Below are 13,758 nucleotides of genomic sequence, written 5' to 3' on the forward strand. Positions count from 1 at the left end.
AAAGCCAAGTCAGTCCGTGCTCATGGTTCTCACAGGGGAAGTGAAATGAAAGGCTACAATGACTTGGCTTATGATCATGTGTAACCGATGTGAAATGGCTAGTTAGTTAGCGGTGGTGCGCGCTAATAGCAATTGAATCGGGTGACGTCTCTCGCTCTGCGACCTTAAGTAGTTGTTCCCCTTGCGTTGCAAGGGCCGTGGCTTTTGTGGCGCGATGGGCAACGATGCTTCGTGGGGTGTCAGTTGTTGATATGCGCAGAGGGTCCCTGGTTCAAGCCCAGGTTGGGGCGAGGAGAGGGTCGGAAGCTCTACTGTTACATTGGTGCCGTGACCCGGATCATTGGTTGCTGCGCAAAAGGAGGAGGTCAAAAGGGGGGTGAGTGTAACCGATGTGAAATGGCTAGTTCGTTAGTGGTGGTGCGCGCTAATAGCGATTCAATTGGGTGACGTCACTCGCTCTGCGACCTTAAGTAGTTGTTCCCCTTGCGCTGCAAGGGCCATGGCTTTTGTGTTGCGATGGGTAACGATGCTTCGTGGGGTGTCAGTTGTTGATATGCGCAGAGGGTCCCTGGTTCAAGCCCAGGTTGGGGCGAGGAGAGAGACGGAAGCTATACTGTTACACATGCACTCTGCAAATGTTATGTAACTATACTGTAAGTTCCTTGAATTGAATTTCTCATGTGCCTTTTCATTATCTGGATAGACACTTGTGGTTTCCAGCTAATGTGACACCAATCAAAGCAGTTGAGTGTGTAGTGAAGCAAAACGTCAGTGGTAAAAATCCTTTGTCTTGGGGAGACAGGAAGCGCGGTTGGCAAAATACTATCACATCATGCAATTATACCATTTATAAAATGGTCATACAGTGCATTCGGATAGCATTCAGACCTCTTAACTTTTTCCACATGTTGTTATGTTACAGACTTATTCTAAAATAGATTCATTTACATATTTTCCTCATCAATCTACACACAATACCCCATAATGACCTCACAATACACCATAATGACATTTCAATACCCCATAATGATGAAGATATTTTAGCAAATTTATAAAAAAAAAAAAAACAGAAATACTATATTTACATAAGCATTCAGAGCCTTTGCTATGAGACTCAAAATGAAACCCAGGTGCATCCTGTTTCCATTGATCATCCTTAAAATGTTGTTAAACTTGATTGGAGTCCACCTGTGGTAAATTCAATTGATTGGACATGATTTGGAAAGGCACACACCTGTCTATATAAGGTCCCACAGTTGACAATACATGTCAGAGCAAAAACCAAGCCATGAGGTTGAAGGAATTGCCTGTAGAGCTCCAAGACAGGATTACGTTGAGGCACAGATCTGGGGAAGGGTACCAAATCATTTGTGCATCATTGAAGGTCCCCAAGAACACAGTGGTCTCAATCATTGTATTCTGATGTTAACCAAGGCCTTCATAAACACAACCAAATTATTATGTTTGTATTGCGTATATTAAATATATTATTTACACTGTTAGAATGTTACGGTTAGAATGATGCTCATTAGCGTGAAGGGGGGTCCATCGAGGACCAGCGGTTCTAGGGTTAAGGGATATGTCAGTGAAGACCACCTCTTCCAGGGCAACAGGAGACACCATACTTCTCGATATACTGAGCTAGAGGGAGGAAGAATCATGTCTAAATCAATTTAGGATGGGGTGAAATGCTAGTGCTTAGAAATTAAATTTAAAGTTTGTTACGGATAGTCCTCCTACATCTTTCCATCTTTGTAAGTTTGTTAATTTTATCCGGGATCGCTTACCATACCATATGAATTTTGAAACCGCACATTTTATCCTTATAGACAGAAGGGGAAACATGGGAAGCATTGAACTACAGAAATTCAGCCGTGGCAATATATTCATTTTGACATTCACTTCTTCTGGATTGGTGGGTCCCTTGTGGGACGGTTGAGCTAATGTAGGCTTTGCGCACACACTGCTGCCATCTAGTGGCCAGTATCTAAATTGCACCTGGGCTGTAATAATACATTATGGCCTTTGTCTTGCATTTCAAAGATAATGGAAGAAAAAAAAATTTAAACGGTTGTTTTTTTCTTTGTATTTCCTTTTACCAGATCCAATGTGTTATAATCTCCTACATTCATTTCACATTTCCACAAACTTCAAAGTGTTTCCTTTCAAATGGTACCAAGAAAAATGCATATCCTTGCTTCAGGGCCTGAGCTACAGGAAATTAGATTTGGGTATGTAATTTTAGGCGAAAATTGAAATTGAAAGAAAGGGGCCGATCCTTAAGAGGTTTTAAAGCAACTGCAATGTTAATCCATGTACTGACGTCGGATTTAATTGTTTTGAGGATACTGTTCAAGTTTCTGGCAATGATTTTATCTAAGGAAGGAAATATATCCACTCCCAAATATTTAAAATGGGAAACGATTGGGATTTCATAAATATATGGAGTACTCCATTGAGGTCTTGAGAGGCAGTTGAGCTGATTTGCTTGGATATATTTTATAACTTCAGATTAAGCTGAATGCATCTCATATCAAATAAAATTTGTCACATGCCGAATACAACTGTGAAATGCTTACTTACAAGCCCTTAACCAACAATGCAGTTTAAAAAATATTTACAAAATAAAGTAAAGTACATTATTTAAAAAAAGTAACACAAGAAACGTACATAACAATAACTAGGCTATATACAGGGGGTACCGGTACCGAGTCCATATGCGGGGGTGCAGGTTTGTCGAGGTAATTTGTAACGTGAATATGCATAGGTAATAAACAGCGAGTAGCAGCAGTGTAGAAACAAAGGGGAGGGGGGGACGGCAATGTAAATAGTCCAGGTGGCCATTTGATTAATTGCCATCTATGATCTTCAATGTGTTTGGAAGTAATTGAGATTCATTACTAGATATAATAAAATATTGTCTGTGTATAATGAGAGGAAGTGATCAGTAGATTTTAGGGGAAAGTGGTGTTAGTTCCTTCAATTGATAAATTGCCTTGGCCAGGAGTTCCATGGATAATAAAAATAGCAAAAAAGACATTGGATCACCTTGTCTGCTGCTTCTTTGGATTCTGAATGTAGTGGAGCCAATTCCCATATGTTCCAAGACAGACCAGAGATATGACCATTCTAGTCTATCAAAAGCCTTTTCTGCATTGAGAGATAAAACAGCCCAAAGAGAATTTTGTTTCTGATGAAGCATTTAAGATATGTAATAATCAACAGAGGTTATACAAGGAAAAACTTTTTTTATTATTATTTGTTTTCTGGCTTGTTGTGGATTTACATTCAGAAGTGTACAGTTCTTTACAGAAGCGGGAGAATATTTTATTGATAAATCTGGGTTCTGATAGTAATTCCCCTTTTCCAAATGCAACAGTTGCTATATGAGCTAATTTATCATTAATGCGTAGCTTGTTGGCCACTAAACAACTGGAACGATTACCATGGTTGAGTCTAACTCGATGAATTGCACATTTTGCTTTCTGTCTTATCAATAAATTAAGTTCTGTCTTGACTTTGGAAATATTAATAGCTAACGGGTCTGAAAAAAGTGTATCTGGAGAACGCTCTAACGCATTTAACAACATTTCCAATTCTGCTACTTCTTTAATTGTGATTTACTCAAACCAGTTGCAAATGCAGTTGTAACATTTTTTTTTTTAAACCTTGGGTGGTATTCCATAGAATCCGGGGTTATTGACTGAATTGTTATTGAGCATTATGCATTAATTTAGTTGAATTTGAAATTGATCACAGAATGTTAAAAGGCCATCTTGTGGCTCTTTTAGCAGATTCTACAATTTGTAATTGGCAGAGGTCGGCGTGGTGATCAGACAAGTTCATATGTTGAATTTCTATTTTCTTAATTTTAGAAAATAGAGGTGTATATAATAATACAAAATCGATTCAGAAGAACGTTTCAGGAAAAGTGTTTTATGCCTGTTTCAGTAGAACGTGTATCCATTTGCATTTGGATGATGTACTCACCAGGTATGAATGAGGTTGTAATCAGAGAGTATATGTTAGAAGAGCTTTGGTTGCATGTGGATTTCAGGTGGTCATATTAGATTTGTCCCACATGCCCAAAATGGCATTCATGTTTGTCCTAATAACAGATGGAATTCAGTAAATTCTAGCAATATGCTGTTCAGAGAATCCAAAAAAAACATATGATCATATCAATTCAGAGCATTAACATTAATAAAGAAAATGTTCTTTCCATTATGGATGCATTTTTAGGAAAGTGATTTTGCCTTCTTGGTCTTCACCTTTGAGCTTGAGTTTCTTATGTAATATTATGGTTACACCTTTAGTTTTGTTGGGGCTGATGAAAAAGTAGCCATTTTCTACAAATGGTCCCTCATTTTATGTGCTTCCTTACTGATTAGGTGTGTTTCTTGGAACATTGCTATGTCAACATGGTTTCTTGCCAGAATATCAAGACAACTTGAAGGACAGTTTAGCCCTTTCAAATTCCAAGAGAGAATTGCTAGTATTGCCATTGTTATATTAACAAAATAATTGTTATCTTTAGTGTTGATAAGCCCATGGATGTGTAACAAAAAGCAGAACTAAGATGGAAACTCACCCATTGGTCGTTTCCCATACAGAAAACCCTCCCTGTAAACCATTCTCCCCTCTCTCCGCTTCCCTGTCCCCCCTTCCCTAACCCCACCTCCCTAACCCCATCTAGCCCCACCACCCTAGCCCCCCTTCCCTAACCCCACCTCCCTAACCCCCATTCCCTAACCCCACCTTCCTAGCCCCCCCTCCCCTAACCCCACATCCCTAACCCCACATCCCTAGCCCCACCTCCCTAGCCCCCCCTTCCTTAACCCCACCTTCCTAGCTCCACGATGCCTAGCCCCCCTTCCCTAACCCCACCTCCCTAGCCCCCCCTTGCCTAACCCCACCTCCCTGCCCCATGTTTTAGTCTTCAGGTATTCATTATTTAGGGTGGGTAATGAAGAGAATAAAACAAAAAGTAGAAAGTGAACATAACAACAGATAAACAGTCAAATAGGACCTGCAGGCATTTAAGTATTCCATACTACATACAAAAAAAGTGGCATATGCAAAAAAATTCAGTCTATAATCTATATTGTTGATCATGGCCTGTAGGCCAAGTCCTCCCTAGGAGATCAATTCAAAAACTTGCCGGAAACAAAAGGGGGACAGAAGTCAACAGGAAGAAAAATAAACGAAAGCAATTGTGTACTCGCTCATATGGGACTGGTCATCTCTCCTTAGCAGTCGCAACAAACAAACAAATTGTAGGGGAATAGCTTCCAACCTACACATAGTGTACAAAACATTAAGAACACCTGCTCAGGTTAAATAATGATTTTCAAGCCTTGAGACAATTGAGACATGGATTGTGTATGTGTGCCATTCAAAGGGTAAGTGGGCAAGACAAAAGATGTAAGTGCCTTTGAACAGGGCATGGTAGTAGGTGCCAGGCGCAACGGTTTGTGTCAAGAACTGCAACAGTTTCTGGGTTTTTCATTCCCAACTGTCTCCCGTGCGTATCAAGAATGGTCCTCCACCCAAAGAACATCCAGCCACATGACACAACGGTGGGAAGCATTGGAGTCAACATGGGCCAGCATCCCTGTGAAACGCTTTCGGAACCTTGTAGAGTCCATGCCTCGAGGAATTGAAGCTGTTTTGTGGGCAAAAGGAGGGGTGGGAGGGTGGGATGCAACTCAATATTAGGAATGTGTTCCTAATGTTTGGTTTACTGAGCACATATAGGTATATTTTTCCCATGTAGGGATTCAATGCATTGTAGCCCCACAAGGAAGCAGCCTTAGTCCCTGTGGTACCTGAATATTATTGTCCGTTGTTTATTCATTGGTGTGACGTCATCACTGTGTTAATATCCTGGTAAAATAATACTAACAAAGTCCAGTACACAGCATATTCGTAATGTTTCTTGTACACACTTAAGGGAGATGTCCTCATCGTTGTCTTATGCTGAAGGCAGCATCATAGCCATAGGCAAAGGCTGCGTGATAGTGCATGGATAGCATTCCTGAACATTGAGCCAGTCATAATGGGGGTTTTCATCTGTCTACTCGTACCATTGCGTCTTGGTTTTGAGCATCCCTGGCGGTGGAGAAATGTGTGTTTTCTCTTCTGTAAGGACAAGATGAGTTTTGTCGGGTGGATGAAGCCGCGTCTCAGATGTAGCTTACATCATTGTGCAACATCATGGTTAAACTCAAGGCATCATACAGCTTGAAAAAGTGGATTTCTACTGGTGTGGGGATTTAATAGGGGTGGCAGCGTAGCCTAGTGGTTAGAGCATTAGACAAGTAACTGAAAGGTTGCAAGATTGAATCCCTGAGCTGACAAGGTAAATATCTGTCATTCTGCCCCTGAACAAGGCAGTTGTTCCCTGGAAGGCCGTCATTGAAAATAAAAATTTGTTCTGAACTTACTTGCCGAGTTAAATAAAGGTAAAATAAAAATAGTACAGTATGATGTAATATCTGTCTGAATGGGTCCATCAGATGTTGTTGAAGAACAGATACTGTATCTCCTGTACTACACATTACCTTCAATAACATCACCCTCACAGGCTTTCTCCAATTACCCCCAATTACCTGCTCCCCAAGTTATCCTCCAATAACAAGTCCCAATTAACCCCCTCCTGCCCCTTCCTCCCTACAAGCACCCCCTGGTGGCTGTGTGCTTGTTTTTTAGCCGGGGGCTCATTTCTCCCTATATCAGCAGCTCCCCTTCTCTCCTCTTCCTCTCCCTTTTTCACTCTGACTCTCTGCAGGAGATGCCAGACTGACAGACACTCATCCTCTCTCTCTCTCTCTGTCTGTCTGTCTGTCTGTCTGTCTGTCTGTCTGTCTGTCTGTCTGTCTGTCTGTCTGTCTGTCTGTCTCACCAGGATAAGGTTTACTGTTGCCAGGTAGAGTAGAACAAGGTTTTGTCTGTCAATCGCTGTTTTTTCACATGTCTGGTTACAGGTGACTGTGGTGTATGGTGTATCTCTTCATTGAAAGCACTTTTTGTTGATATCCTTCTGTCTACAGAGTGTTCTGTCTGGAAGGTCTTGGTTTGGTCTCTCTCCAACAGGTGACGGAACTCTCCCAGTCTTCGGCCTTGTCTCTCTCCAGGTGATGTGCTTCTGGGGCTGGCTGTGGCTGCTCTACTGTCTCCATGTCCCTGGGTGTGTCTGGGGTCTGGATGGAGGTGGAGAGGGGGCTTGTCGGCTGGTAGCTAAGCCCATTTCCGGCAGTGTTTATCGGGCAGGAGATGTGGTCATTGGGGGCCTGTTCCCCATCCATGTGGAAGCCCCACTACCAGAGCAGGAGTTCAGGAGCATTAAGGGAAATTCTACCTGTACAATGTACGCAGCTTGTGAGATAACAGCTTTTTGTCATTGTGTTTTCACTTGAAGGTAATGTGTATTCAGTTACCTCCTATCTGTCCGCTTCATCCTTTCTTCCGTCTGTCAGTTTCAACCAGCGTGCTTACCGCTGGCTCCAGACTATGACCTTTGCAGTGGAGGAGATTAACCGTGACCCAGCCCTCCTGCCTAACCTCACCCTGGGGTTCCTGGCTTCTGACACATGCCGGTCAGAGGGCACCACCCTGGGGGCAGCCCTAGCCATGGTGACCGGCAAGGAGGCCTCTGTGGTGGGCACAGAGTGTGGCACAACCCCCGAGGTTCCCGTCATCATCGGGGATGCCCGCTCCTCAGCTTCCATCGTGGTGGCACAAACCCTCGGGCCGTTTGATTTACCCATGGTGAGGCAGGGGTTGGATTACAGGCTGGGATGAGATGATGACTCTTTTCACATTACATTTCAATGTCTTTCTAAATTTCCTTCTCTAACATTTACTTTCCTTCTCCCTCTGCTCTCTGCCTCTTACAAATTATAATTATCCTTGACTCTCGCTCTCTCTCTCTCTGTCTCTCACTGTCTCACTCTCTCACTGTCTCACCCTCTCTCTCTCTCTCTCTCTCTCTCTCTCTCTCTCTCTCTCTCTCTCTCTCTCTCTCTCTCTGTGTGTGTTCTCTCCCAGGTGAGTTACTTTGCCACTTGTGCATGTTTGAGTGACGACTGGAGGTATCCCTCGTTCTTCCGTACGGTACCCAGCGATGCCTTCCAGGCTCGAGGCATGGCCAGGCTGCTGCGTCAGCTAAGATGGGTGTGGGTGGGGCTGGTGTCAGAGGATGGTGACTATGGCAAGTTTGGGGTTCAGCTGCTTCTCCAAGAGCTCCAGGGATCTGGGGTGTGTGTCGCTTACTCTCAGGTCCTCCCCATGGTACGACCTCACTCTGATGATCTGACAGTATACTCTCTCTCTATCTTTCTCTCTCTCTTTCACTGTGACTCCCCCTCTCTTCTAATCTAATAGAAACGCTCTCTCTGATTTTCTCTGACACTCTTCCCTCTCTCTCACTGATGGTCATCCCCAAGTTACCGTCTAAGAGAAAGATCAGGCACATCGTGGACACCATCAGAGGATCTACTGCCAGAGTGGTTGTAGCATTTGTAGGATTCGCGGGTCATTCAGGGGTGAGCAGTTACCGGTCAGAGTATTGTTAATTATTTGTATCACAGCTATAGCAGTGTCCTTGTGTCTTACCATGTCTTGATGCCCTTTATAGACACAATCATTTCCTAATTGATAATCACGCATTTCTGCTTGACTATCTTGATCTTTTTAACGATTTCATTCTCCAGGCCCTGATGGAAGAGGTTGTCCGTCAGAACATTACAGATAAGCAGTGGATTGCCTCAGAGGCCTGGGTCACCTACTCTGCTCTCGCCACCCCAAAAAACCTACCTTCTCTTGCCGGGACAATCGGTTTTGCCCTGAAGAAAGCCAACATTCCCGGCCTGGGGCCTTTCCTAACACGCCTCCATCCAAATGGGGACTACCAGAAGTCCGACCCATTCCTGAGAGAATTGTGGGAGGAGATGTTTGGGTGTTCTCTGGGGGTTGACCTCAGCATGACCCAGTCGTCCAGGCGACAGTGTACTGGGTCAGAGGTCATAGGTGAGGGAGACTTTACACCTAAATCTCTGTTTTTTTGTCCAGATTCCCAATTTTATCTCAGTTAAATATTGTGTCAATCCTAGGTGAGGGGGAGAGCCAGTATGCTGACGTGTCTCAGCTGAGAGCCAGCTATAATGTGTACAAGGCTGTGTACGCCATCGCCTATGCCATACAGGATATGGTGGCCTGTAGACCAGGGGACAGAGTCTTTAATGGTGGACAGTGCCCTGATATCAGGAAGCTTCAGCCCAGCCAGGTGAGAACAACATGTTGATCTGTTTTCAAGTTAACAACACTAATGTTTCCAGTCAGGATACAGTGAAAACACTTTGTAAGGTTTGAGTTCTAAAGAACCAAAGCCACAACTGGTTCTAACTCTTCATCCTGTTCCAATGCCCTTTTCTCTTTGAGATTGTTCATTATCTGAGGGGAGTGAACTTCAGTACTCCTGTGGGGGAATCTTTCCACTTCGACATGAATGGAGATCCGCCTGCCTCTTATGACATCATCAACTGGCATGTGACCCCCGAGGGGACGGCAGAGTTTGTCCAGGTCGGACATTTTCTGTCCTCTGAGGGATCGGACGACCAGTTTCACATGGACATGGATAAAGTGGTGTGGGGTGGGGGCAGCGGAGAGGAGGTGAGAACTGTTCAGTTTAGTTTCACTGAGGCAGAGAGGAGGGGGGGTGTGTGTGTGTGTGTGTGTGTGTGTGTGTGTGTGTGTGTGTGTGTGTGTGTGTGTGTGTGTGTGTGTGTGTGTGTGTGTGTGTGTGTGTGTGTGTGTGTGGTTCTGTGTGTGTGTATGTGGTTGTGTGTGTGTGTGTGTGTGTGTGAGTGAGCGAGAGAGTTTTTGAGTTTATCACCCTGTCGCAGACATACAGGAAAGAGAAAGATATAAAGAAGACCAAATGAATAACAGGGGAATGTTATCTTAGACAGAAACCTCTGTCATCAACATGCTACTAAATGGTATCTCAGACAGAAAACTTTACCATCAACATGTTATATGAAAAAATTTAAAAATGTAATTGAACCTTTATTTATTGAGGTCAAGTCAGTTAAGAACAAATCTTATTTACAATGACGGCCTGCCCCGGCCAAACCTGGGCCAATTGTGCACCGCCCTATGGGACTCCGAATCACTGCCGAATGTGATACAGCCTGGATTAGAACCAGGGTCTGTAGTTACACTGATATGCAGTGCCTTAGACCGCAGCGCCACTATGGAGTTAACCTCACTAGGGTAGGGGGCACTATTTTCACCTCCGGATGAAAAGCATTCCCAAAGTAAACTGCCTCCTACTCAGGCCCAGAAGCTAGGATATGCATATAATTAGTAGATTTGGATAGAAAACACTCCAACATTTCTAAAACTGTTAAAATAATGTCTGTGAGTATAACAGAACTGAAATGGCAGGCAAAAACCTGAGGAAAATCCATCCAGGAAGTGCCATTACCTGGAGATGGCTGTTTTTCCAATGAAAGCTTTTCCACCATTTAAAGGGATAGGACCCAGATTACGTTCCCTATGGCTTCCACTAGTTGTGAACAGTCTTTAGACATTGTTTCAGGCTTTTATTCTGAAAAATGAGGGAGAATGACCACATTGAGTGAGTGGACCCTGGGATGTCCTCGGAGCTGGTTACTGCGCACGACCGAGAGCACGCTATTCTTGTTTTCCTTTTATGTTGACAAAGCTTTTGTCCGGTTGAAATATTATCGATTATTTAGGCTAAAAACAACCTCAGGATTGATTATAAACATTGTTTGACATGTTTCTATGAACTTTACGGACACTACTTGGAATTTTCATCTGCCTCTTGTGATCGCATTTGAGCAATTGGATTACTGAACAAAACATGACAACAAAATTGAGGTTTTTGGATATAAAGAGGGATTTTATCGAACAAAACAAACATTTATTGTGTAACATGAAGTCTTGTGAGTGCAACCATACGAAGATCATCAAACGTTAAGTGATTAATTTTATTGCTATTTCTGACTTTCGTGACTAATCTACTTGGCTGGTAACTGTACGTAATGTTTTGAGTGCTGAGCGCTGTCATCAGATAATCGCAAAGCCTTTTTGAAATCTGACATGGCGGCAGGATTAACGAGAAGTTAAGCTTTATTTTGATGTATAACACATATATTTTCAAGAATGTAAAATATTTGAAATTAATATTTTTGAATTTCGCGCTCTGCAATTTTAATGGATGTTGGCCAGGTTAAATTAGAGAGATTAGAGAGGTTAAATTATACTGAATGTGAGATATTTGTGTGGTCACATTCCTGACATAGTCCCCAGAGGGGCCCAGCGAGCCTGTCTGCCTTTGTAATAATGATGATAACAGCAATGATGATGATAAATTCTTCCTCTCCCCCCTCTGGTAGGTCCCTGTGTCTGTATGCAGTGCTGACTGTCCCCCTGGTACCAGGCATGCAGTACAGAAGGGGAGGCCTGTGTGCTGCTTTGACTGCCTGTCCTGTGCTGAGGGAGAGATCAGCAACACAACAGGTAGTCTATCTAGGGTTCTGATTCCAATTCATATTTTTCCTCACTCCTGACTGGTCCTGATTTGGACACCTCATTCTTCTTCCTTCTCTATCAGGGTCAGATGAGTGTATTAGGTGTCCAGAGCGGTTCTGGTCCAACCCTGATCGTACGGCCTGCATCCCCCAGCTGGTGGACTTCCTCTCCTACAGCGACACCATGGGTGTCATCCTGTCTGTCATCTCAGTTTCCGGGGCAACACTCACAGCAGGTGCCTTGGCCACCTTCCTCTACCATCGTCACACGGCCCTGGTGAGTTGAATCATATGATCATATATAGAGGTACTGGACAGAGATGAGATTGTGTCATTTAAGGATGTGATTTCTGACATCCCTCAGTGTAATTTATCTTTCTATGTCTTGTTCCAGGTGAAAGCCAACAACTCTGAGCTCAGCTTCCTGCTACTGCTGTCGCTCAAGCTCTGCTTCCTGTGTGCGCTGGTTTTCATTGGCCGGCCGAAGCTGTGGACGTGCATGCTGAGACACACCCTGTTTGGTATAAGCTTTGTGTTCTGCATCTCCTGTCTGCTCAGCAGGACTGTGGTGGTGCTGGTGGCCTTCAGGGCCACTCTGCCTGGAGAGAACCTGATGAGATACTTCAGCCCCACCCAGCAGAGGATGGGTATCTCACTCTGCACACTCATCCAGGTGAACATCTAGTTTTTACTATATTCTATTGGAATGTAATTGTTTCCTTCACTGACCTTCACTTCACTGTTTCCTTTCTTCGTTATTATGGTAACTGTGCTTACGTATTACTTCCACCTCAATTCCCTTCCACAGGTGCTGATCTGTGTACTGTGGTTGGCCCTAGCTCCACCCCGACCTGCTGAGAGGAGGGACAGAGAGGGTCGGGGGCCGAGGGTGGTCCTGGAGTGTGAGGTGGGCTCTGTGGTCGGTTTCTCTCTGGTGCTGGGCTACATCGGCCTGCTGGCCTCTCTCTGTCTCCTCTTAGCCTTCCTGGCCAGGAAACTCCCAGACAACTTCAACGAGGCCAAGCTCATCACCTTCAGCATGCTGATCTTCTGTGCTGTGTGGGTGGCCTTCATCCCTGCCTACGTCAGCTCTCCTGGGAAGTACACAGTAGCTGTAGAGATCTTTGCCATCCTGGCCTCCAGCTTTGGGCTGCTGTTCTGTCTGTTTGCTCCAAAATGTTTCATCATCCTTCTGAGACCAGAGAGAAACACCAAGAAACACATGATGTCCAAATAGAAACCACCAAGAAACATGATGTCCAATTAGAAACCACCAAGAAACACATGATGTCCAATTAGAAACCACCAAGAAACGCATGATGTCCAATTAGAAACCACCAAGAAACACATGATGTCCAATTAGAAACCACCAAGAAACACATGATGTCCAATTAGAAACCACCAAGAAACACATGATGTCCAATTAGAAACCACCAAGAAACACATGATGTCCAATTAGAAACCACCAAGAAACACATGATGTCCAATTAGAAACCACCAAGAAACACATGATGTCCAATTAGAAACCACCAAGAAACACATGATGTCCAATTAGAAACCACCAAGAAACACATGATGTCCAATTAGAAACCATCAAGAAACACATGATGTCCAATTAGAAACCACCAAGAAACACATGATGTCCAATTAGAAACCATCAAGAAACACATGATGTCCAATTAGAAACCACCAAGAAACACATGATGTCCAATTAGAAACCATCAAGAAACACATGATGGACAAATAATAACTTAAACATACTCCTATCGTGATTTAGGGTTCGTTGATATTCATTTCAACAGGGGAATGTCCATTCTGTTTTGAAACATACATTTCCTGCTATACCTTCACTATATTACTTTGTTAATATTATTATGTGTTCTTATAATGTGTCATAATGAAACACGTCTATATGAACAATACCAATAAAGATTACGTAGTGTCTACTCATGCTGGAAGAGTTAGTATTGAGTCTGTCTGACAGAACTTACAGACCCCCTACATGATTCCTTCGTCACCCAGTCAGTGTGTGCGTCAATGTGAGTGTGTGTGTGTGTGTGTGTGTGTGTGTGTGTGTGTGTGTGTGTGTGTGTGTGTGTGTGTGTGTGTGTGTGTGTGTCTGTGTGTGTGTGTGCGTATGAGTGTGTGTCCCTCATCGTATACCAAAATGAAAACAGAAACATTCCACTGTCTGCTT

The 13,758-nt window shown here is 43.6% G+C and overlaps 1 protein-coding gene across 1 annotated transcript; it reads left to right on the plus strand.

Annotated features, from left to right (window-relative positions):
• Window positions 1-7,065: 7,065 nt before the first annotated feature.
• LOC106581478 (extracellular calcium-sensing receptor) lies at window positions 7,066-13,512 on the plus strand. The gene is made up of 11 exons (XM_082966075.1): window positions 7,066-7,369; window positions 7,479-7,770; window positions 8,050-8,292; window positions 8,448-8,522; window positions 8,715-9,030; window positions 9,114-9,286; window positions 9,442-9,672; window positions 11,427-11,550; window positions 11,645-11,838; window positions 11,956-12,234; window positions 12,370-13,512. Exons 1-11 carry the CDS (start codon window positions 7,140-7,142, stop codon window positions 12,796-12,798), a joined length of 2,586 nt encoding a protein of 861 aa, XP_082822201.1. The 5' UTR covers window positions 7,066-7,139; the 3' UTR covers window positions 12,799-13,512.
• Window positions 13,513-13,758: the final 246 nt, after the last annotated feature.

The sequence above is a fragment of the Salmo salar genome, chromosome 20 (genome assembly GCF_965601325.2).
Source record: "Salmo salar chromosome 20, fSalSal1, whole genome shotgun sequence".
Lineage (NCBI taxonomy): Eukaryota > Metazoa > Chordata > Actinopteri > Salmoniformes > Salmonidae > Salmo > Salmo salar.